This window comes from Melopsittacus undulatus, chromosome 3 (assembly GCF_012275295.1).
Source record: "Melopsittacus undulatus isolate bMelUnd1 chromosome 3, bMelUnd1.mat.Z, whole genome shotgun sequence".
NCBI lineage: Eukaryota > Metazoa > Chordata > Aves > Psittaciformes > Psittaculidae > Melopsittacus > Melopsittacus undulatus.
In genome coordinates, this window is record NC_047529.1 from 70,963,239 (window position 1) to 70,988,628 (window position 25,390).

General features: G+C 40.8%; 1 protein-coding gene and 1 pseudogene across 6 annotated transcripts; both read right to left on the bottom strand.

The window, feature by feature from the left end:
- Positions 1-92: 92 nt before the first annotated feature.
- Positions 93-6,227, bottom strand: LOC101868677 (vascular non-inflammatory molecule 3-like; annotated as a pseudogene).
- A 1,603-nt stretch (positions 6,228-7,830) lies between these two features.
- SLC18B1 (solute carrier family 18 member B1) lies at positions 7,831-23,372 on the bottom strand. Of its 6 annotated transcripts, none has more exons than XR_004549516.1 (14): positions 23,223-23,372; positions 22,810-22,949; positions 21,589-21,684; positions 20,104-20,177; positions 19,213-19,360; positions 17,145-17,301; positions 15,789-15,925; positions 14,590-14,691; positions 13,542-13,633; positions 12,312-12,407; positions 11,428-11,502; positions 9,901-9,983; positions 9,753-9,799; positions 7,831-8,650 (listed from the first exon to the last, which is right to left on the bottom strand). XR_004549516.1 is itself a non-coding variant. In XM_034061283.1 (14 exons), exons 1-14 carry the CDS (start codon positions 23,266-23,268, stop codon positions 8,578-8,580), a joined length of 1,374 nt encoding a protein of 457 aa, XP_033917174.1. In that variant the 5' UTR covers positions 23,269-23,372; the 3' UTR covers positions 7,831-8,577. The 6 variants fall into 6 exon arrangements, 4 of the variants coding, with proteins under 4 accessions (XP_033917174.1, XP_033917175.1, XP_033917173.1 ...); XM_034061283.1 differs by having other exon boundaries at positions 9,901-9,994; positions 22,810-22,946; XM_034061284.1 differs by having other exon boundaries at positions 7,831-8,644; positions 9,901-9,994.
- Positions 23,373-25,390: the final 2,018 nt, after the last annotated feature.

A 25,390-nucleotide genomic window follows, 5' to 3' on the forward strand; every position in this document is an offset into this window, starting at 1 on the left:
CATCAATTAACTTCAATTGACATTATGATTTATTATGATTAATTAGTGGTACAGAAACAAGCAGATGAGATCTTAAAGGATCTGCAGTGAAATCATGGAGAAGCTTGCTCTGTGTGTGGAGAGTCCTTTTCATACCACCTCCCAAGGAGTGTTACAATCAAAACTGTCTTTGATGTACTAGTCTGAGTTATCAGACATCCATCAGTGAGCACCTAGTTGTGGAAAAGTGAAATAACAGGAACCTCAGCAAACCAGCACTTGTGTGTAACAAATACAAAATCATACATTCATAAATGTTGACCTAGGTGAGAGATGTGGTAGCTCACCTGGAGCTACCACGAAGTCTGAGAAAAACTAGTTCTGTCTTGAGCAATATTCTGTTCTAGGGGATTTGAGGGAACAGGGAAGAAGGGAATGGGCAAAATGAACCTCCTGTATTGACACAACCAAGAAAAACAGGCAGAAGTAAAGCTGCCTTGAACTCCAGCCAGTTACTGAAATACAGAATATTGATAACTACCAAGTTGCTCTTGTGTTTTGTAGTGGCTTTTTGACTATTTGTGTTACAAGTCAGACAACTCACAAGGGTGTTCCATTACCTCAGACTCCCTGGGGGCCAGCTGCACCCCACTGTACAAGACTTCTGGAAAGACATAGTTGGTGCCAAACGTGCCGCTGAGGGAGAACATCTCAGACTTGGTCTGAGCTGTTTCCACCGGCTGCTTGCATGTTTCTGGATCTGTGCTCTTGCACTTGAGCAGCGTGCATATCTGTGAGGAGGAAGACACAGAAAGGCAAAATACTGCTAAGCTTTCAACAGTCAAGAGGTGGATTTGATTATAAGAAAATCTGCCATGATGAACAAATAATCCAATACATTTATTACCCATTTATTTAGAGCAAGAGGTGGGGGGCACTTTGAACTTTGTAAAAAGATAGTTCTTTGCCAGCACTTACTTTGCCAGTTATTTACATGGACACAGCAGCAGAGCAGTGTCTGTGTATCCACAAGTGTTTGTAAGTTCTGTGTGCACTCATGCATAATGCATTTAGTCATAGATGTGGAATAGTTTGTGACCAAGGGAAGTTACTTCAGCTCTGCCCAAGTCTCCTAAAAAACTGAAGGCATACCTTTTTGCCTACTCTAAGGGGAATACTCCAAAGATACAGGGAAAAGACATAGAATCGTAGAATCATAGAACAGTTAGGGTTGTAAAGGACCTTAAGATCATCTAGTTCCAACCCCCCTGCCATGGGCAGGGACACCTCACACTAAACCATATCACCCAAGGCTTCATCCAACCTGGGCTTGAACACTGACAGGGATGGAGCATTCACAACCTTCCTGGGCAACCCATTCCAGCACCTCACCACCCTTACAGTAAAGAATTTCTTCCTTATATCCAACCTAAACCTCTGCTGTTTAAGTTTCAACCCGTTACCCCTTGTACTATCACCCCTTGTCCTACCACTACAGTCCGTAATGAATAGTCCCTCACCAGCATCCCTGTAGGCCCCCTTCAAATACTGGAAGGCTAAAAGATAGAGAACTTCAAAAAAAGTCTAAGAGCAAAATTGAATAGAATCAATAAAATGGCAAGCCATATGACTACAAATGTTATGTCCATATTTAGTTTCTTAATGTTGTTAGACAGCTACATGTTAGAGAATCACATCCACACAACAGTAAAAATCACTGAGCAGAAAACAGCTTTCTTGTGACAAGAAGCTTCTCCCTATGAAGACAAGGAGAACTCTACAGTCTTATCTCCCTTTTGTACATGTATATGGAAACCTCCTTAGGATCACAGAACTATAGAATACTTTAAGTTGGAAAACACCTTTAAGAGCATCGAGTACAACTGTTAACCTGCACTGCCAAGTCCACCACTAAGCCATGTCTCTAAGCACCACATCTATACGTCTTTTAAATACCTCCAGGGATGGTGACTCCACCACTTCCCTGGGCAGCCTGATCCAATGCCTGACAATGCTTTCAGTGAAGAAATTTTTCAATATCCAATCTAAACTTCCCCTGGTGCAACTTGAGGCCATTTCTTCTTGTCCTATCACTTGTTACTTGGGAGAAGAAACCAACCCCCACCTCACTACAACCTCCTTTCAAGTACTTGTAGAGAGTGATAAGGTCTCCCCTCAGCAATAGATCCTGCCAAACCTACAACCTGCAAAACCTGAAGACCAACTTATGCAAGACATGTTCTAGAAATTACAAGCAGCACAGAGAAGCATATGCATCTATCTTGGTCTGTGCTTGCCAAAACTGCTGAGTGACCTGTCGTCCTCGAAGTGTTATAGCATAGGGTCAACCCAGGGCCTTCACTTTCATCATTCATAACACAGATAGAAAAGCAGGGTCAATAACACAGATAGAAAAGCAGGGTCAACACCCTTAATGAAGTCAAAATGCATCATGGAAAAAAAACAAATGCTTTCAGAGAGACCTAAAAAATGCCTCTCTTAACCACCCTCAATCAAAACTAAGACAAATGCAAATGGTGTGCAAAGAGACTATTGCAGCCTACCCACTGTCAAAAGAACAAAAAACCCTTTACCTGCAAATAATACTCTCCTTCAACAACATGTGGGCCACCAAAGGCACCCAGAACATAAACATCATCTTTCTGCTTCTCTACCATCTTGTAACTCAGATGGCAACAGAGATCCTGATGGCAAATAGCACAATTTCCCTCAGGTTCAGTGAGTTCCGTAAAGAAGAAGAGATTATAGTAAATGACCCCACTGAAATAGTGCTTGTTTGATGGAAGCTGTTCGATCCTGCTGGCAGAAAGTTTCCAGTTAACAGCAATGGGATAGTCAGGAGAGAAATATGGGCATGAGGTCAGTTCTCTCACCAAAAGGTGACCATTTTCCATTTCTGTGTTGTAAAAATATGCTTTTGGACCATCTGAGGCATAAATACCACTCCCTGCAAGCACAGAACACCCAAAAGCTTTTAGTCTGAAAGGAAGTGCATGGGACAAGTAAGCATTCTTCCCTAATTATACATGTGCCAAATTTTATTCTAATGCTTACCAACTGTTTTGAAACTAAATTAAGCTTCACAGACCACAATCTTAACCCAGTGCTTTTTCCAATCAGTGAAAAGCAGACCAAACTTTGATGTTTAATATATTGTGACAAGATTAGCAAGTTAATTATATGCCATTACGTATGATTTAAGTGGCTGAAGTTATACATTCCTCATTGAGCTTAGCTGCATGAGAAATCAGTATTTCTGATTAAAATGAATGGTAACACCATCAAGACAAAAAAAGAAATCAGCAAGGAAAAGATATTACTATAAGTCACATCTTTATGCAACCTCTTTACAAAAATACATAAATCTTTACTCCTGAGTAAAACCTATCCATAAAGTATGTGAGTTGTGTCGCACAAGGTCACCACGGACTGAGAACTAAAGGAGCAGCCCACATCTGCTCTTATTTGGAATGCAAAGTTTAGGGCTACAGTTTAACAACACCAATAAGCTTCACTTCTGCACGCACATGCCTGCACAATTTGTGCTTGACTTTTTGCATCTGCTCAGGAAAAACATACAGTGAAAACCGAGCCTGCAAAGAAACCATGAGGCAAGGAACCCAGTCCTGAAGTGCTTTTCAGGACCCACAAGAACAGCTCAGGGCCAGGTTTCCACCTAGTGGAGAAAAAAAGTTTGGGCCTTCACATGACCAAAACATCGATAAACACCAGGGAGAGAAGATGAAGAATCACATGCATAAACTCAGTTAACAAATAACTAACGGTGTTCTAATCAACTTAAGCATTTCTGAGTTCTTATAAATCACATTTTGATTTCCTTTTAAAATGTGCAGGTTCTTTTGTCCTAATCCTGTTGATATGTACGCATGCCTAAAGCTGATGGGAACTTCTGCTCAGGCAGACTCAATACACGGGTATAAATGCTGCCCACATCAACAAGATCAATTAGAGCAATATCACATTACCTTTCACATCTAAAGTGGAGTTGTGCAAATTTGCTGAAAGAAAATTGATGCCCATTTCCACGGGCCAGGCTGAGTGAAATTAGACCGCTGACAGCAGTGGAAGAGTGTTAACCCAATCAGTTTGGAACAGAATGGTGTCTACCTGAAATCTGCCTGTCAAGACCACAGCTGGGTCGTGTTAGAGTATGTCTGCACAAGTGAAAATGCCAAAGTAGCCAAAGAGATGTATTGAAAGTCACAAATTCTGGATCCTAAGGGTAATTAAATGGTTTTGCTGTCACAAAAAGGTTGTACTGTTCATAGAAAGGAAGTAATGGAGACAAAAATGTTAGAAAAGAAATCAAACCACTTTAATCAGGCTAATATTTAATACAATATTCATTTAATTTCAAATAACAGAGAATAGATTTGTGAACATGCTTTATCTTAATTTCTGAAAGGGCACTTCATACCACTGCAAGAGAAGTCAAGAACAAATATCCGTGGTTCTGATCTATACCAGTGAAGGGGATTTGTATTTAGTTTGCAAGAGTTTAAGACATTAATGTTTGAATATCTCATGTGTCACTCCCTATTGAGAAGCAGTAAAAAAAGAGGGCTCATTGAGATTTAATTAATTTAGTTTAATTATTTGCTATTAAATTTAAAATAGCATGAATGAAAATACGTTAATGCAGTGGCTTTACCTGCCCTGATACCTGCTCTAAAATGACTCCATGTACATTTAAGCCTGGGAAGGGGCTTCTGTTTCACACCTTTAATTACTGGAGGATGATGCACTTCCTGAACATTGTAAAATCATCTTACCTGGTGATAATGAGCCACCAGTTTTCAAAGACAATGTTGGTATTGTGTTGATAGTGACCATCACTTGGGCACCTTGGATCACTGGAATTACGCAGCTTCTTGTCTCCCATATTCACAATCACATAGACACAGTTATTTCTCACCAGACAGCTCAGTCTTTCCAGCACAGGTGAGTAAGCAATCCTAAACAGCAGGGAAGGAAGAAAGGATACAAAACATCAAAATTGGTTAATCCATAAGAATACTAACACTGAAACTACAGATCACATGAATTATAGGTTTAAGTTAGTCATATCTAATAAGAGACTCTCATTTTCTGCTATTCAACAGAAGGCAGTGGTTTTGTGCTTCCAAGCTCAGTGTGTTGAAACTCTGGATTCACCTAACATTAACTCAGGCACACAGGAGCTTCCTTGCACCTTCAAGTCTCCCCTCTGCTGCTGGTGTGTGGCACAGCACTGATGTTACACCAACACAAGGTTAATCTCACCCATTCTAATTCAGCTGTCAATTTGGCTGCTGTGCAGAGGTAGCATAGGATTTGTTTCTTCTATGGTGCATTTTGTTCTCTTTTACCAAAAACTGAAGCTTCAAAAATAGTTCCATTTATTAAGGAAAATTACAGGATAAAAAGCCTCCCAAATCGTGATTATAAAATAAGTTTGAAATTGTGCAAAACATCTTTGTAGTAATAGCTGCTATTTTATTCATAAATGGCCCTAATATTCCTGTATCTTAAACATTTTCTAAAACGTGCATGGAATACATTACTGAAAAGTAGGTTCTGTCAGTTTTTGGTTTTTGTTTTAAATAAATCTCAACCTTTCCCAGTAAACTAACTAGAAGAAGTACAGTGAGAAAAAAAGACAGATAAAAATGAGGAATGAAAGCTGTCTAAAGTTATTTATGGCAACTACAGGATGCCCAACCTCAATTCATTTCATAGCAGCTCTTCCAAGATACATAAAACTATGAACAACTACTCTAACAGTAGCTGTCTTTCTCATTGGACCATTCCCCTATACACAGCAGGAACAATACCTTCCAGGATCAGCACAGGGAATCCAGCCCACCTGTGTGTCTGGGATATCCTCAAGATAAGGGTAGATTTTTTTCCCTTGTGAAGACCCAGCCATAAATGCCATCTTCAGGTGTCACAATGATGTGGACACCCTGAAAACAACGCAGAAGCCAAAAAAACACAATCAAGAAAATGAATAAATGGTCAGTGTTTACCAAAAACAATGTCTGTACTGAGTCATAATTACCTGTCTGGAAGCTTCTTTTATGGCCACTTCCAAAACTGTCAGAGTTTTGTCCATCAGCATCAAGGCCTCCTCAGGAGAAACTAGCACTTCAGTGTCCTCTCTCAGCTCCACACTGTGCTTATAGACGGCTGCGATGTAGCCGTCCAGGGTACAGGCCTCCAGAGCAAAGAGCACCAAAGCACAGCAGAGGTATGATCTTTAAGGAGCCCAAGTGTCTGGAGCCTGGAAGTCACCCAGGAGGAGGTGAGCAAAGGACAAGCAAAGTCGAGGACTTTAAACTAAATTATTGCAGAAAACTTGGGAATTCCCCAGAGCAGCAGGAAGTCAGCATCAGGAGATGCCTTCCCCCTGCCCGGAAAGTCTCACACATCACAGGCAAGAGAGCCACAGCAAGAGAGCAACTCTGCCTTGCTCCACTGGAGAAGTCACCACTGTGCTGCAGCCAAAGAAATGCATTGCCTGCCAGACCTGCGAATGATGCAGGTGTGGCATTGCTGTAGTAATGCAGCTCAAGGCAAGCCCAGGTCACAGCCGGATAACAAGTTTGGGAAACCTCAGTGAAGGGCAGCATTGCCAACTTCCTGGCCAGTGGGAGGGCACTGGAGGCAGGCAGCTGGCCCTGAGCTCACTGCTGCTGCACAGGCACTACCTGTGCTGCCCTAGCTCAGGGCTGCTCTGATGTAGCCAAGCACAGTTTGTTCCTGGCACAGTTCCTGCTTATTACAGCTTCACATATGGTAAAACTGTGTAACAGCAGATGGGTATTTAGACCTGCCACTGCACAAGACAAGCACAGCACTAGCCAGGGGGTTGCTGAGAGGAAAGTTCACTGCTCTGCTTTAACTATAGTTGCAGGACTCCTGGATAATCATGGCAGGAGAACATGCTCGTGAGTTGGTCTGAGCAACTGGAAACCAGGATTCCTCTTCAGTTTCGCATCCACTGTGTATGTGAAAGAAAGAAGAAGGGAGAAAATGTGTTGCCAGAAAGCTGGAGGGGTTAGTTAGGCCTTTCTAGTTTCTACTAGAGGTCTGCTCCAGTTCATGCATTGCAGGACAGCTCATTAATTTCAATGGCATTTATGTTCTTTCTGGCAATCCCAGCCAATTCAAGTCCTAACAGCACAAGTCAGGTAAGAGAACATTTCACAAAGAGAGCTAATTAAGTCTCCTGTCTACAAATCGGCATCTTGTGCACCTTGCACATACCTGCAGCCCTCTCAGCTCCTTCTCACCTGCCTCACCACTGGAACTGGCAGAGTCAGCACTTCATTATAAGTTGAGGTGTTAGTAGTCTAACACCTGATACAAAAGGAAGGGGATCTATTGCCAGGGTGCTCCCAGGGGAAGTCTGCCCTTTGGTACCCTGATGATTCACAGATCAGCTGGCTACCAGAGCAGTTCTTGCTTGCCCCAGGAACGCTCTGGCAGACAAAGAAGTATGTATCATGTAATTCCAGCAGCTACTTACAAGAGAAATTGATTGTAAGCTCCTAAGGCAAGACCATTTTGTACTATTTATAGAAAAATGGGTAGCACAGAGAACCCTTTCTAAGGCTGAGCTGTGGGCTCAAGAACAAATTAAATGATGTTTCCCACAACTGAGGTCAAGTGATCTACTGTGAATATGCCAAGCATGCCCTTGTTGCAGGTCTGCTTGAGCTGTTTTTCTGAGCACCTGGGGAAAGTGAGGAGATACCTTTTTTTCCCCACTGTTGGAAAATAATAGCTCTAGACTTTTGATAGACCTACTGTTGTAGAGGCAATTAGTACAAACATTCCAGCTGGCATTTATTAGTAAAATAGATCTCACAAACATCAAGTGGAGTCTTCATACATAATACAAACATATCTCTTCATATATGTATATACACGATGCCAAGTCTCCTCCAGGACTGAAGGTCAGTTAATTCTGTGTAGAGATGCTAACTCTTCTCTTCATTACCTTTGCCTCCCATTTTCAGGCACTTTCAGGATAATGTAAATGTTGATAGACACAAAGTCTTTGAGACTTGGTTTGAGAAAATTTGCAAAGCTTAGGAAAAAAAGTTGCTTTATTGAAAAAAAATTGTGCTTAATGCTTTGTCATTTCAAGTTCTGTTTCAATGTTATCAGTTAAAGTACTACAAGATAAAGAACATTCTTTAAAAAAAATACAGAAAATCATAGTAGCAAAATAGTAGCTTTACCCAAGAATAATGGACAACAGGCCCAAGTGTAGAAACCAGACATTTGAAAACACGCTCCTTTCACATACAGTGCTGCACTGTACATGGAACACAATAAACATGCTGACATCTGAGGGTTACTTCAGCCAACCCACATGAAGACTTTCAAAAGAAAGACAGTCAGTGTTCAGTGTTTCAAAACTCTAATGAAGCTATAACTAAACCACAACTGGTTGCTCACTAAGGGATCATGCATCCCAGCTCCAGAATAATGAAACACTTTCAAGTCCACTCATCTCAATAACTGGTTAAACCACAATAGTAAACTGTGAATTGAAAGTATGTCTGGCTATGATTCACTGCTCATCAGATGAGTTCTTTCTTCATTAGTACCAGGAGGATTTTGCAGGCTGGAACTGGAACTGTTTGCACAAGCGAAAAAACAGAAGCAAAGAAACAAGTTTAATATTCTCTAAATACTTCGGTGCAATACCAACATTATAGCAAAAAGCCACACATTACACGGGAAGAACTACGTGGATCACTGGATTTGGCTCCCTACTATTGCACAGAAGCACGTACTATTGCTTTCACACCTGTCGCTTCACAGAATCGCTGAATGGTTTGGGTTGGAAGGGAATGTTTAAAGGTTAGCTAGTCCTAACAGGCAGGTACGTCATCAACTAGATCAGGTTGCTCAGAGCCCTGTCCAACCTGACCTTGAACATTTCCAGGAACGGAGCATCCGCAACTTCTCTGGGCAAACTGTGCCAGTGCCTCATCACCCTCATTATAAAGATTTTTTTTACTCACATCCAGCCTGAATCTCCCCTCTTTTAGATTATAACCATTACCCATTGTCGTGCCACAAAAGGCTCTGCTGAAAAGTCTGTCCCCATCTTCTCTGTAAGCCCCCTTTAAGTATTGAAAAGCTGCTATAAGGTCTCCCTTACAGCATCTGGACAATCCAAACTCTAGACTGGACAATCCAAACTCTATCAGCCTGTCTTCATACGGGAGGTACTCCAGCTCTCTGACCATCCTTGTGGCCCTCCTCTGGACCTTCAACCTCCTCCAACATCTCCATCTGTAAATTTTTTGAGGGTGCACTCAATCCTACAGTCTATGTCATTGGTGAAGATGTTAAACAGCACTTGTCCCAATATGGACCCCTGTGGGACACTACCCATCACTGACCTCCACCCAGACATTGAGCCATTGGCCACTACTCCCTGACTATCCAGTCAATTCCAGCTCACTGACACCCTTGTGGAGGAACCATCAGTAAGGTTTGCTTGTTAATGCCACAGTCCTGTTGCTTGTATAGAACAAGCATTGCCTAGTTTAAGTCTCTGTTTAAGTCAGTATGAATTTAGGAAAGCATAGAGACAAAGTATTTAAGCGATATTTTTACTGCTTGTCTTGTCATTCATTATCAGGTTGGCAGAAAAAATGGAAGCACACCTTTCAAAGGATTGCTTTATTTGGCTGCAAGTAAAATGAAAAATAAATATCTCAGCATACCTTCTCTTTGTTGCCTCAGTGATATAGAATATTCCAGTTGCAAGACCCTTTGAGGAAACAGTTACAATTGTAATAATAACAACAACCTTATGCAGTAGCTTATAATTGCAACAGATACAAAAAAAGCAAAAAATGTGTAACTACTTACACTTAACAGTGCCCATCCTCCTTGGATGGCTGAGGCCCATTCAAAACCCAGCTTTTCATTTAGAAATCCTCCCAGAGTGGGACCTGCAAATGCCCTACAGCAAATCAAAATGACGTATTGGCATACCAAATAGAAAAGATAACATACTGCGTTCTCAGAGAACTTCTCTATTGCGTTTTGTGGCCTCCCTCCATTGATTCTCTCTCCTCTGTCAACAAAGAGATTGTCTTCCACAGACCTAACTTTCCTATAATCCACAATAACTATTAATACTCTGATTGCCATGTCTCCAATAGACCTGTCTAGTTACCTTTTCACCTGGAAATAAGATCCACATCAGAAAGCTGAATGCACTCTTTCTTATATCTAGACTGGTTTAGAGATCCCATTAAAGACTATACACTACCAGGCATCTAACCAATCAATTCTATCATAAAAGAACTCTCATCCTTCAAAATGTAAACCTTCCAATTCAAGACAAAAGACTGATGGATATAGGCAGGTGGGAAGGCATACTGTGACAGACACAGTTACTGCAAGGTTGAGCTGTGTGTAATTGTCCTGCACCTTCACGCCTGTCTAAGAATGTCACGAAAGGTTATGCAGCTGCTGTCACTTTATGAAAGGCTTAATGATATGGTCTCTCGCTACAGAAAGGGACAAAACTGTGTAACACTAGAGAGACTTCCTGGTATCAAGTCATGTAATAAAACCAGGTTGAACAACAGCACAAAACTAGGGTTTGGTAAATTTATTCTACCCACATCTGTACTGTACTCTATGCCAAATAAACAGGACAGCTAGAACTTCAGTTAGCCTGGAAAAAAATGGTCAAATTTTACCTGCAGCCACAAGGACAGGTAAACAGGACAGGTAAAAAAATCCTGAGAGTGGCTATCGAAAGGGGAGAATCTTCCCACTGAGTGACAGCTTTGAAGGGTCACTCAGCCAGTAGTGCCTTTCACTCATTTCTGTAACAGCCACTGAGTAATAAATGCAGACACACTCTGCTAAGCTACACAGACCTTAAATAATGGCTGTGGCTGAAAGAGAAGATTCTACCCTAAGCTATCCCAGACAAAAAAGGAGGAAACATGGAAAATGAAAAAGGGAGAATGGAATTAGTCAGGAGCAGATACCTTCTAGGTCAGTCCATGTGCATGGACTTAGCTTTTTAAAACATTGGGGTCCACCCCTCTTTGTATTATTAAACACTAAATATTTCAGTGACAAGAAACATGACCACACAGAAGCACCATTTAACATCCACTTAATCACTGCAGGTTTTTGATATGAAGAAAAATACATTTCAAAGGAAGACAAGTTCAGAGTCCACTCCTTTTACTGCATAAAAAGCTTTGTTTTAACATGCCCACCAGACACCTGTTTAGCAAGAACCTTTTGAATCAAGATCAACCCAGTGACTGCAGTGCAAGACTTCTGGTGGTAATGCAGCAGGCTCTTATGCGGCAATAGTGTAGAATAAGCAAATGCTCACAGCTTACAAAAAGGTGATGGTATACTTACCCAAGGGACCACATGGCATTGAAGAGCCCAGACACCAGTCCCAGCAAACTCAGACCTTCTTCAAATCCATTCTCACTGCAGAAAGACAGACCATTTACAGCAATACAGTACATTATTGTGTCTCAGTCTATAGCTTTCTCCTATAGACTTTTCCCTCCTTTTAATTTACATACAATATAAATAGTTAACAAGCAAAAGTGTACAGTGGAATCATGTCTGTTTACCCAGAACCTTCTTCTTTGCTGCCTCTCTGGAGGATTGTGTGCTGCTCCTCATCTCTGATGTCTGCCAAGTAAGATTCCTAACATCACACCACCATTTATTCCCCATGTTTCATGTGGCAAATGAAAAACAGTGACGGGTAGCTTTTACGAAGGAAAAACCTTGTTCCAAGAGAAACACAGTAGTAAATCAAGACCCTTCTACAGGTCATTACTGCCAAGCCACATCACAGATCTTGTACTTTGACCAAGTGTGATTCCAGCAGGTGCAGCTGTTAAAGCCAATGCAGTCTGAAAATCCAGTGAAAACTGCTTGCTATTAATTGTCCTCAGAAGCTGAAATAATTCCTACGTATATGAAACCACACACAGGTCACCTCATGCTATGAGATCCAAAGTCTGACGGATTTCAATGTGTTCACAGTACTGAGGTACGCATTTACAGATTTAAATTTGGATATTTGGAGTCTAATGACTGGGATGTTCAGTCAGAAAATGTTAAGACAAAAGAGTAGTGGAAACATGTAAGTATTATTCACTGCCTTTGTCTCAAAATGGATGAAAAACGCCACACCAAAACACTACTTCATATTCGCCCCTGAAAAGTAGTTGCAGTTTCCTACTGTCAGTAACATGAAAGATGTGTTGGACTGAGTTACTTACTATGCACACTGCAGTATCTCTGGAAAAACTGGGATAGCACTCATGCCAAGGGAAAACCCAACCAAAACCAGCACTAGCACAAACATCCACAGCTGGCTGAAAAAGAGTCATTTAAAAGAAGTTAGCTGCTGAAGTAAGGATCCATCTGTCTGAAGGCTGTTACATCAGCTCTCCATGACTTACCAGAAAACAGTTTTCCTGAAGACAAAAAGAACTCTAATTGAACACTAAGACTTGAAAAATACAGTTTTATGCTTAAAAAAGACTGTAAAAGAATTTTAATATCTTGTGCTCAAATTAAGTATTTCCTTATCGAATGCAGCTCATTTTAAGAGCACACATAGAAGAGGTAGACAGATGAGCTTAACTCATCAATCATATATCGAAGTGCCAAGCTCAGTGTGTTGCACAGACTAAGTGAAGAATTTGCAGCTAAAATTTTATAGCCTAATACATTATAACCAAATAGACTTAGCTAAACAAAAGAACCTCAAAGATTTTACTGATTTATTTTTCTCACCAGCTCAAACGTATTATCTCGCCAATTTCAAATGCGCAACCTTTTTTAAAAATTAGAAATCTAGGAGGAATGAGTTGACTAATTCTGCACATTTGCAAGCCTATCAGCATCTTTAACAGAGTATGTAACCTATGACAAAAGGACTGTACAGTTGCTTTGTAAATGTAGCAGAATGTTTTGCTATGAATTAATTTGAGAGATACAGCAATTCAGTTTCAAGTGCAACAGACACTGTCTCTGCTTAGCTAGCTGAAAACAAAGCTATAATCTGGTGTTTTTCCTCGGTAAACTACATACAGAGAGAACAAAAATTACTGCTGCAGAACCATGCAAATAAAACCCCTAGTTAAGAAACACTAACGAAATAGAGAAAATTGAAAAATAAGAAAAAATAACTTTGGTTTGCTGCAGTGGAAATGCATAGAATTGGAAGGAAAAAAAAAGAAGCAGCTTTCTTCCCACCATACACATGAGCAAACAGTAACAGTAAAAGCAAAGAAAAAGCATCTATTTTATGAACCTGTAAAATCTCCATTTTCAGATGCTTTCCCTGCTTTATATTCATAATTTCATGTTAGTAGTTAAACAAAAACCCTGTCTCACAATCAGAGGTGCTAATTATAGACTGTGGATATTCATGACTATGGTTTCAACATCTATTACAAAAACATCACAAAAGGGGATAGGCTGAAGAAGTGGCAGTTCCATACCTTTCAATGTGTAGTACAGGAGCAGGTCCTAACATGAAAAAACACAGTGCTGTCATTAAGCCTCCAGATACCAGCAACCACTTCCTGAGGTACTGTGAAAGGAAGAGATATGTAATTTAAAGATGTGAATTTGTAATGTAACTATTTCATTTCTCCTAATACCCCTCTTCTAAATCTTCATCTCCTGAAAAGTAATGATCCTGTAGAGACCATTACACACAAACTGGGAATTCAGTTTCTCTGCCAGTTCTGAATACCACCAAGAAACACTGAATTCATGTTTCCTCATCAGTATCACTGGCAGCAGCTGCCTAATACCAAGATTTCTTCAGGATACTGAGTAAGGGTGCTTCTCTGTTAGCAAAGTATTTTAGACCTTACTCTTCTTTACTATAAGAAATATCATGCAGCACTGCATGTAATTCTCATATACAAAGGTCACCATTGAAACAGTAAGTGTCAAAAAACTGATGCCTTCTTTCATGCACAGCATTCAAATTGTAGATTTTCTTGATCAGTGATCAATGGCTGTCAACCAGGCACTTTAAGGTATATCACTGTCAAAGTGTCTTTCTATGGTGCAGTTAAGAACTAGAAAACCATAGCCAGTTGGTGTGCTGATCTAATTAGGATATTACACTTTTTAAGAGGTAAAGTCAATACAGCTAAGCAAAACATCTTTACTCCTCTTCTCTAAAGCTGATAAAATTAGATCTGGTCAAAAGCATGGGTAAGTGGGATATAATCCCCTACTCTCCATTTCACATTGGCTGGAAATAGATTGTGCTTAGTCCACTGGAAAAGCTCAACACATTTCAACTACAGAATTATTGTCCAACATTTTTTACTATTTTGTATGTTCTTGCATTATGTGGACCTTGCAAAAGAGACCTTCAAGTGAGCAGTATTCAGTGCTCATGCAAGGTCCTAAGACATCTCTTTATAGGACCAGGTACTCATCCATTGCTTCAAAATGGGAAATGATCATTTTAACTAAATGCAGAGAGTGCTTTACTACGCCTCCACAAACAGCAAGGTAAGTACTCACTGGCAGTTTGTCACTTAGGAGTCCGAGGAGGGGAGAAGACAGGGAGTAAGAGAGTGCCAAACCTAGGAACACCAAGCCTACATAACCAGCTGGGAGTTTGAACTACGGAAAGGAAGACAAATAAAACAAACCCCAAAACATCAAACCGTATATGCTACATTCCTTAAAAGACAATATAAGAATTATATTTTAGGTCAAAATACTGAAATGCATGATTGTAAGTATTTTACTGATAATGCACAGAGGTTTTTCGAGTAATTGAAGTAATCAGCAGAAGTCATTTCCTTCCACTTCTGAAAAATACCTGACACACATAAAAGCCTAAATAAACTCAGGAGGAAACATTATGCTATGTCCCTACACCAGCACATTGGATTCTAGCATTATCTGGCATGTTTGAAACAGACACTTCAGACAGTGAAATTTAGATGGATTTAGTCTTTACTCCTACAACCTTCAGTTTTATTTCCACTTAGAAAAGCATAATTATAATCATCTAACACTGATCAGTGCATCTTAAAAGCAAGCAGTGAAGTAAGACACAACTGTGAATTTTCAGTCAAAGGAGCATTTTTATGAGAATAAGTAACAGGTTTTTGCACACACCCCGAGGTCTACATTTTCCTAATGCAGAACCACATTTCTGTATTGAGACAAAATGTGTAATGAAACAAAAGCATACTAATTTCTCAAATGAGTTCCTTAACTACCAGTTAGAAGGTATTTGAAGGTGTTTCATGTGGCATGGACTACATAAATATTCACTATTTCTTTGCCATATGCAAGCACATAATAATAACTGTAATTTAGTGGTTAGAACACCTGCCAAGAAAGCTACAGCCCTTTCACAGCAAGTGTTCTCTTAGCACAGAGCATAGGGAAAGCAGAAGAGCCACACAATTGCATAATATTCTACAGTGGCAAAATTACAGATCTCTCTTGGGTGATGGAAGACGTACATTCACATATTCATTGATGGAAGAGGCTAGCACCATCTGGATGAGTGCTCACAGTTACCAAGACCCGGTGGCAACAGACGGTGTCAATGGAATTGTGATTTGTCAGTACTGTGGAAATCATGTTATTTGGAAATCATATTCTTAACAGTTAATTAAAGAAGTGTTTAGTATATTTAAACCATATCTATAACCAGTTATTTACTATTTGGCAAGACTTCCCTGCATATTAACAGGACTTACCTTCTTTAGGATAAATAGAGACATTGTGGGATCCAAAAAGCCCAAGCATGCACTTAGAGAAAATATAGTAAGACAGAGTAGTAAGACTTTTGGCAGAAGAATGAGCTTCCAAAATGAGTCCTTGCTAGGGACTGAATCTGTTTCAAGAGAAATAGGAAATTGCATTATTTTAAGCAGCATAAGCTTATAATTTATCTTCTTGCTTTAGAAAATAAATCAGTATTTCTCTTTTTTTTTACTCATTACCTAATAAATAAAAGTCAAGAGTAGACTATTATGCATTATACTATTTTTTATATTGAAACCCCAAATTTGATAGGTAACTAAAATATGTGCAGTTTAGATTCCAACACTGCAAATCACCAAAGAACAAAATGCATGTATTATTTTAACTACATGAAAATACAATTACTTCTCTGCTAATCCTTAGATAATGAAAATCTCATGGATACGTCTCAACTTAACACAATGTGCACACGTGCATGAATCATTCATGTCCAATCAGAAACATGCCTTGAAAGGAAAATCAAAAGATTGCTATTTATCAGTTGAAATCTATCTAGTCATTTGGGTCTCTTACATGTTCAGTTTGTGCTATAGACTGGAAGGTTCTTTCAGATGTCATGGTTAGATGTAATTTCTAAGCCAGGCTTCCTTCCTGATGTGGTTGGTGCTTTAATAGTTGAATGTGGTCTCAAAGTATAGATAAGAACTAAAAGTTCACTCATTAGCATCCACCACCTCAGAGCTAACATTTAACATAGTTTCAAATTGGCTAGTAATATCATATGATTGATATGATACATCATACCATATTTAGGATACAATTTACATGACCCAGTTAAACCCCTCATGTATTAACTTTAACATTCTTTCATGTTACTGAGATCCTGCATCAGTGAGTACAAATAAACCCCTTTTGATCTTCCAGCAATTCTGTTTTCCCCACACTCTTAACCGCTCAAACACATTGAGCTCTCGTTTTAGGCAAAAGCTATCTCCAGCTTTTCTTCAACTATCTGCAATGACCAGCTGATCCTAAGCAGACAGAATTGATCCTTTACAAGCTCTGAAGCTAAGGAGATGAAAGAAAACAAAAGTACATCTCAGTTCACTTCCACACAGATTCCTTAGTGTTTGCAGGGATGGGCATGAGGTCTCAGATTCATTCCAGGCCATCTGCGTGCATTAATTTAACTTAGTATTAAAACATGGGCCTGATCAAGATCAAGAGTTAATTCAGCTGGAGCTTTGCCCTCTGAGTTGGATCAGACTTCAGAAGTGATTTTTTTTAAAGGACTGTTATGAACATGAGAAATTAAGATGAGTGAAGGAGGCAGGAAGAAGGATGCTTACCATATTTTGATAATACGCACATATTCACAGGCACCAAGACCAACACTATGCATCCCACCGTAATGAATGGGACTTCATAACCGAATGATTGATACAAAAAGCCACCTAAAGGTGGGCCCAGTACCAGTCCAAGTCCTGTAAAAATTTCAAGGCTGCCCTAAAGGATGAAAAAGAAAGAAAGAAAATTTCTGTATGCTGAGAAACTGAGGTAACAATGAAAAACAAGCCATTTTTCTGAGAAGCAGCACAACATAATCAGGCTAGAGAAAGCAAAAAAGCACTGCATGAGGGAGGAGGGTAACAGCTAATCCTGACCTTCACAAAGTGGGATAGACAACATTGTATCCCAACAAAGTGGAACAGCCAGTCCCTCTTTGCCTCACTACAGGGAACAACCTGTACTGCAGCATCACCCACTCTGCTGCCACCTAACAGATCCTAGTCCTTAGGCAAGAAAAATGCTCTAGTGACAGAAAGCATCTGTAGGACAGCTCAGGCTGAAGGCATCATCTCTCTAACCTGCTGTTTCACTCCAGCCTGACAGGGAGGACCCAAACAAGCCTATCTAGATGGGTCATTTTCTCATGGAATAATGAGATACACAAGGGTACATGTGTCAAGTTAAAGCTTTATTTCCATAACCAACTGTTTGGATTCACTGACTAGGAATAGGAAAAAACAGTGAAATTGCAATAGGGTAACTCAGGTTATTCTGGCCATAATTTAATAATCTGGCATCCTTTATAAGATACTGAGTTTTAGAATTCCAATAATATAGTTACATTTAAATTTTGTGCTACACCATCATAGTCACAACTGTCAGCATCTGCCTCAACATTTGATTAATCAATGCTTAAATCACCAGTAAGAGCTGGTGGAAGAAACTGCCTTACAATTAAAGTTTTGCTAACTTCTGGACTCAGAAACATAGTATAGGGATTAAACCTCATCTTTAATTTTACTGATGCAAGTCAGAGTGGTGAAATGGCCTAAGAGCAAACACAGTCAGCAACAGTCAAGTTCTTTACCCTAGGTCAGCCTCAGGTAGCAGCCTTTTCCTTTCCCAGCAAAGGAAATAACTAGTAACAACATATGACTAGCAAGTCTTTAAAATTTCTAGATTTTGAGACATTTTTGGTAAACTTCAATGCATGTAATGCCCATGAGTTAACATAACTGCATCTAAATAATGCTTTTATTTCTGTTGTTCACCAACCATAAAAAATACTTATTATTAGTGAGACAGCAGTTCAGAACAGGCTGCACATCATTTAGCCCTTTTATGTTAATGAATTATTGGGATGCTGGGGAACTGAGGCATTGCATCATTACAGATCAGGGAAAGGTAAACCTGGTATTGTAAGAAAAGGGATATTGTTTATGTTCTGTAGGTCATACTTCCTGCAACAGAGGGATCACGTTGACAGATGCTGAACTTCCCACTTCAGGACTGACGTATCTACATTTAGTAACTTCCTCATACATTCTCTAGGGTACCCAATGGGTAAAAGATGGGCTGAAAACTGGTACCAAAAGGAGAGGAAAAGTGCATCTAGCACTATCAAGACAGGCAATGGAAAGCAAGGCTAAAAACCCCTCATCCATTCCTTTAGGCTTTATGATTTTACTGTAGGATGTACTTTGCTTGATCTAATGTAACAACTAAGAAAATTAGGGCTGTTCAGCCTGGAGAAGATAAGGCTGCGTGGACACCTCATAGCAGCCTTTCAGTATTTGAAGAGGGCTAACTAGGATACTGCAGAGGGACTCCTCATCAGGGACTGTAGCAACAGGACAAGGGGTAATGGGTTTAAATTTAAACAGGGGAAGTTTAGGTTAGATGTAAGGAAGAAATGCTTTACTGTGAAAGTGGGGAGGTGCTGGAACAGGCTGCCCAAAGAAGTTGTGGATGCCCCATCCTGGATTTTCAGTAAAAACAAATATTATGTTATGATTTCAAATATGCCTGCACATAAGACAGCAGATTTTCTCCTCCTGGTTTTAGGCTTCCTACTGGAAATTTATCATATTGTGGGTACTTAGCTCTAGCACTGTATTTTGCACTTACCAAGACAGTAGCTATATTATTGGGAAATGCCTTTGCAACGATTGAAAATGATGCTGTCATTGCTGCTGCAAAACCTATTGCATCCATTGCTCTTACTAAAAAGCATAAACCAATGAACATTGGTCCATTTGGCACCTTGTCCAGCATTCTGAAAAAAAGAAAAAAACCCAAAACAATAAATGCAGATCTCTCAGTATGCAACAAGCCATCTCCTAAAGGCCCTGGAGCATCATTTCTTACTCATTAAAGGACACCTCTATTGTCACATCTTCTTGAATCACATCAGTGAAGTAATTAAAACTCTACCAAACTATTTCTGGCAACTTTGTCCTTCCCCCTTTCTTTGGTGGTGAAAATACCACAAAAAAACTGACCTGTGAAAAACTTGAATGCCATCTTCTGCTGTACGTCACAGCTTTTCCAAGCAACTGAGCAAGGAGTCTGAAGCAATGACATTCAACTACCTAAAAAGAGCTTCCTCATTGTTAATAAATGTTGCTAAAATGAGTGGCTTAGCCTCTCTGCCTGCCAGGTAAAGCTTCCCATTTGCACTCAATATTTTTAAGACAAGAGTAATTACAACATTATGCATAAGTAGTTCCCTTATTGCTGCACTTTGTCAGACTTCTTACTGTTTATGAACTATATTAGTTACTTAAACGCATAGAACCTTCCTCCTTTTCTTTCAGATTAGTAGACAGGCTTTGAAACCTACTGAAATATTGCTTGATAAGGGGCAGGGAAAAAGTAAAGATGCAAAAAGTTAGGTGACGTAACCAACACCCAAAAGATGCACAAGAGTTTCCAGTTTTGTTTTGTGTCCATCTTTTCATCTGGATGAAAATTATTAGAAGACAAACACCACAAAAACAACCATCAAAAATTACTCACCCAAACAGAATGGTCACACATCCTGAGACAAACATCCCTGCCAAAAACATGAATTTTGCTCCAATATGTGTAATCTGTAAATTAAATGCCATTTTTACATGTTATTATTTCAAGCCTAGATCAACATTCTTTCAAAGTAAGTTACTGTTAAGAAACAGCAGGTTACAGCATCATTACTCATTGTAAATAAAAAGAAAGTAATACATCCCCTCTCCAGCAACATCTGTAATGCCAAGTTAGCAATACCTTTCATGTATATAGTTTAGGAGAGTCAATGGAAGCCAATTTTAAAGCAAATTTATCATAGCCTTTAATAGCATAAAGCTTTGACAGAGGAAGACCAGTAGCTTCAGGCTTTCCCATTCATTACCATGGAAACGACCTCACACCTTCCTTCATTTCAGACTCCATTGCCAGAGTGAAGGGTAACAAAAGGCATGCTGCAAAGCTAACTCAATCCCAAAACAAACTATATCTGAGCTTCTAATTCCCTGCTGCAACTTCCCCTAAGGACAGTAGGTATTTCAGACTCTTCTTGTTCAGGCCTGGACAAAGTCCCTGTGTTTCAGCCACTATTACTAAAGCCCATATTTTGCCAAGTTTCACTGAAACCCTCAGGGTTTCTGATTGCTGGACTGTCCACCTCTGTTGCTGCTCACTTCACCTGCCTGCAATAAGGACGGCATGCTCACACTCTTCTCTCCCCTGCAAAGCACTTGGTGAGAGTTGTGCCATAGTTGAATGTCATTAGAGGCACGGAGGCTGGACTTACCACACCAGTGGCACCTGTGTCACACTTTGATAAGCCACCTCACCATCAAAGAAAAACATTCACCATTGGATTAGCGAAGAAAGAGAAGACTGTGACACCACAGCAGCCACAATTTAGGGTACGATCCTAGCCAAAAGTGCACAGAAAGCGCTGCTCCAGCATATAAACAAACAAGCTGTTACATAATTTATTTGTAATTTCTCCATCATGAGAAATATTCTGAATCTGTGGGAAAACTAAAGTTGCAAGAACTGGAGACATTTAGCTCATATGGCTGTATAATGGAATGGAAAGGAAAACTCAGTTAAGCAGCAGAGTCATCATAGGAAGAAATGTTAAGAAAAAGACAACATACCAAAAGAAAAAGAAGAAAAAAAAAACTAAAACCAAAACCCAACAATATAATAATAGAAAAGGAGAACTGATCAGCAGATTACTCTGAAGCAAACAGAACAGTTAAACAGAGAAACAGAAGAACTACATGTCCACCACCCATGTCTTGCTACCATTGAGAACTGTAGAAGAATAATTTTTAAGTTGTACTGACAAGACTTAGCCCAGGTTCAGACCGACCGACCAGGCTCCAGTCACTGCAGGCACAAGCCTGCAGGGCTGCTACTGAGGAGACATCTCTTTTCTCAGCCTTAGAGAAGTGTCTTCATGTACCAGCCTGTGCCATCACAGAAATAAATTACAGCCTCAATTATACTTACATAATTTCCTAAGATTAAAGAAGACAAGAAATTGACCAAAGCAAAACATCCAAAAATCAGGCCAACAATGGTGTTACTGGCACCTTTTTTTTCTGCCTGGAAAAAAGATCACAAAGGTGTAAAGACGGAGGCAAGCTCTTGAGGTGAATAACACTCATGCCTTGTACATTCAATTTTTTTTAATTCTCTGTTAGTGCAGTTACAAAGTAATTTCCTTTCTCAAAAGCAGCAGGAACTCACATCTTGCACTTCTATTTAAGCTATATGTAATCAAGGGAAAAGCAATGCTCATTCCTCAAAGAAGTGGAACACTGTGCTGTTTGCTGAACTACTGAACAGGTAACCAGATAGTTTGCAGGTGACTCCAACTGGTGTGCAAGGGAGCTAGCTGGAAAGCTTTGATCCCTCGCATGGCAAGAGGGCAATGAACACAGGTCCCTGTTATCTTCACTGTACCATACCTATCCGTAACAAGCACCAGGCAAATTTTCTACTTATCCAAAAGTAGAAATACACTTACTTGGATACAAGTAGTATATAGGAGGATTTGAAGCAAAAATAAACTTATTATTTCTTTAGCACTTGGGAACAACTTGATCATGACAGAAATGGCCTTTTGCTGTGAAGGCACTGTGACCATTTTTTTTTCATCTTACATTTAAATATTATATTCACTCAACATAAGCAGAAATTATTCCCCCTCCAGTGTCCTGTTTCACACACCACCCCCCCCCCCCCCCCCAACGCTGCTAGGTCAGGAATTTAACACAGCGAATGATGGCCCAGCATGAGTTAATAGAGAGGTAGCTATAAATAAAAGGTCACTGAGTGGCTAGAGCACTGAAATGCAAGTAAGGGCACGGGCAGAGTTTTAATCTTAGCTCTACCACCAAATTGCTATCCAGCACTGGGCAAAAAACTATTTCACTTATCCAAGCATCCACGTCAACTTCTATTTCATATCATCAGTTTGTTGTCTCCTTTGCAGCTATAAGAAGGTGAAATTAGTCCATGGACAAGATCCAGGATCCTAACCCTTATATACACTCAAATCTATTTTAGCCAGCATTAGGGCAGGTTACGAATTCCCACAACCGGAAAGCCTACCCTGGACTCAGACTGCCATCAAGGTCCCAAGGTGCTAAGGAACCTTTCAAAAGCCCCAGTATGCAGCAAAAATGCATAAAAATTATCCAAAGAGCAGCTGGCTAAATAATTTACCTCCGAAGGGAAGAAGGGTCCCAGGATTGAATAGCATATCATTGAGCTGAAGTTTATAGAAGCTGTCGCAGCCATTGTAAATAGCTGCTCCCTGGTAAGCCCTCTCGATTCCCCACCAAGCGCTCCTGGCGTGCCATCTTCTACCAAGGAACACGAAAATGAAAACGGAAAGGTTACAAGGTGACAGAGGGAAACACGATTTGCGAACCAGGTTTGAAAGCTAATACCCGCGCCGAAGCTCTGCCCCGCGGCCCGGGATCGAGCCGTACCTACATGCTGCTTCCCGCACGCAGGAGCGCAGTCCCGGCCGCACCGGCGGACCCTACCCCATGCGGTGACAGCGGCACTGCGGGGCTCAGCGGCACCCATCCCCTTCAGCAGCCCCTCTCCGCCCCACACCCCACGCCCCACACCTGCGGCCTGCTCGCTGTCCGCGTCCTCCGCCTCCCGGCTGCCCATGGGGAAGCAGCGCCGTGCCCGCAATGGCCACCACGAAGCGGCACCTCCTTGCCACCCCGTGTGGCAATGCAGAGGGACAGCGGCCAGCGCCAAGCCCCGGCGCTCCGGCCGCCGCCACTGAGCATGCCGGGAGCCGCCGGGGGTGTGCCTTGGAGGGGCTGCGGCCAGCGCGGGTGGCCGGCTCCGGCGGGGCGTGCACCTGGGGCTGTGGCATGCGATGGGCTCTAGGCGGTAGCGACCTGCTGGCTCGCAGGTACTCTGCACATCTGGTGAGGGGGGTTCATGGGGGCTTCTTCCACAACGTAACAAGAACGTGGACCTGTGGGAGCAAGTCCAGAGGGGGCCAAGAAAATGATAGGGGCTGGAGCACCTCTCCTAGGAAGACAGGCTGAGAGAACAAGGCTTGTTCAGCCTGGAGAAGACTCAGGGGAGAACTTAAGAGCAGCTTCCAGTGCCTAAAGGGGGCCTAAAGAAATCCAGAGAGGAACTTTTTACAAGGGCATGTAGGGCTAGGACAAGGGGAAATGACTTTGAACTGGAAGAGGGGAGATTTAGATTAGGTATTTGAAATAAGTTCTTTACTGTGAGGGTGGTAAGGCACTCTCACAGGTTGTCCAGAGAAGCTGTGTCTGCCCCATCCTTGGCAGTGTTCAAGGCCAGGTTGGCGAGCAACCTAGTCTAGTGGAAGGTGTCCCTGCCCATTGCACGGGGGCTGGAGCTGGATGGTCTTGAAGGTCTCTTCCATCCCAAACCATTCTATGGCTCTTAGGAGTGGCAGACCAAGCAAGATCACTGATCATTCACACAGTCTAGCAAGTTACAGGTTCCATAGAACAGTAACAGGACCTGAATGACAAAGCTGTCATAGAGAATTACTAACTATGTCCAGGAGTAAATTCAGGCTAGAGATGAGGAAAAAGTGACACAATCAATGCATTTAGCATGAGTTTCTACTGGGAGGGTAGGAAAGTAAGGAAGGTGACAAGACATGAGCTGGGGACCTCTTTGAAATGCAGACTACCCATTGCTTGAAGAAAAAAACAATAATTACTTCTTAAAAGCACTATTTTACCTAGACCATCCTTATTCCATCTTGTCACCAGTTACAATATTAATATGCACAATAAGAACGTCTCAGAGCAAATGTTGCCATGTACCTAACTTTAGAATGCCACACTCCATGTGACAGGAAAAAGCAGAATAACTTTCTTATCACAAGATTAGGAAACTAAAAAAAATTAGTAGCCACAAAGAAAACAGCCACAATTTCCTTTGCTGAAGCCTATTTTGACAATATATTGTGTATGGCATATCTTATGGCTGTGAAATTGAAAAATCCCTAAGAATGATATTAATCTTTTCCTGTCTGCCTCCAGAAAAAAAAGACATAAACATAAATCCATTTGAACAGCTGTATACCTCCCTCCCCCCAAAAAAAGAGGAAGAGCACTTGTAAGTCATCCTGAGTTCACAACAGGATAATGAGAAAAAAGTGATCTATGTAAAGCATAACATGTAAATAGACTGAATAAGAGAAACTTGTACAGAGGGATTAAAACTGTGGCAACAGAATAAAGCTTTCACTGCTGTGGCTAGAATAGTCAATTATGTTCAGTAGGTGAAATAGTTTTCACTCCAACTACTTGCTCTTTTCAGTCTAGACTCTCACTCATCAGATTCCAGCCACTTTCAAAACCTAGTCGTCTTCTCATTAATTACCTGTGAGTAATGAGTAATCCAGTACAGCCTATGGAGTCAGATTTCCACAAAGTCAGTGTGAGCAGTAGAAGGCTGATATGTGGGAAGTACTAGTGATGCACTATGATCAGAATGAGCTACGGCTCTAGTAATAAAAAGGGCTATGAACTGGCTTTCTCAAATCGTAGGTGTTGCTATGTGGATATAACTGTATGAGTTCGCAATGCTTGCTAAAGACACAAGATTAGACAATAAGTTGAAAATGGCCAGAACTCTTGAGCAAAATGGAGTCACATAGCAAAAGAATTTGTAAAGGTAATAGAAAAGGGCGAGGGGAGGGGGGCGTGGGGCTTGATATAACAAAAGCTAGTGCCTGGAAAACATAGGGTTAAAGTACTTTTAGCCTAACTTAGGTCAAAGATAA

What these genes read in the sequence shown, in the direction of transcription:
- SLC18B1 (XM_034061282.1), bottom strand. Translation starts at nt 23,268, where the DNA reads ATGGGCAGCCGGGAGGCGGAGGACGCGGACAGCGAGCAGGCCGCAG. An exon ending in TGTGTGACCATTCTGTTTGG is followed by an intron (nt 19,361 to 20,103) that starts GTGAGTAATTTT and finishes TCTTTTTTTCAG; the next exon opens with AATGCTGGACAAGGTGCCAA. An exon ending in GTGCGTATTATCAAAATATG is followed by an intron (nt 15,926 to 17,144) that starts GTAAGCATCCTT and finishes CTCTTGAAACAG; the next exon opens with ATTCAGTCCCTAGCAAGGAC.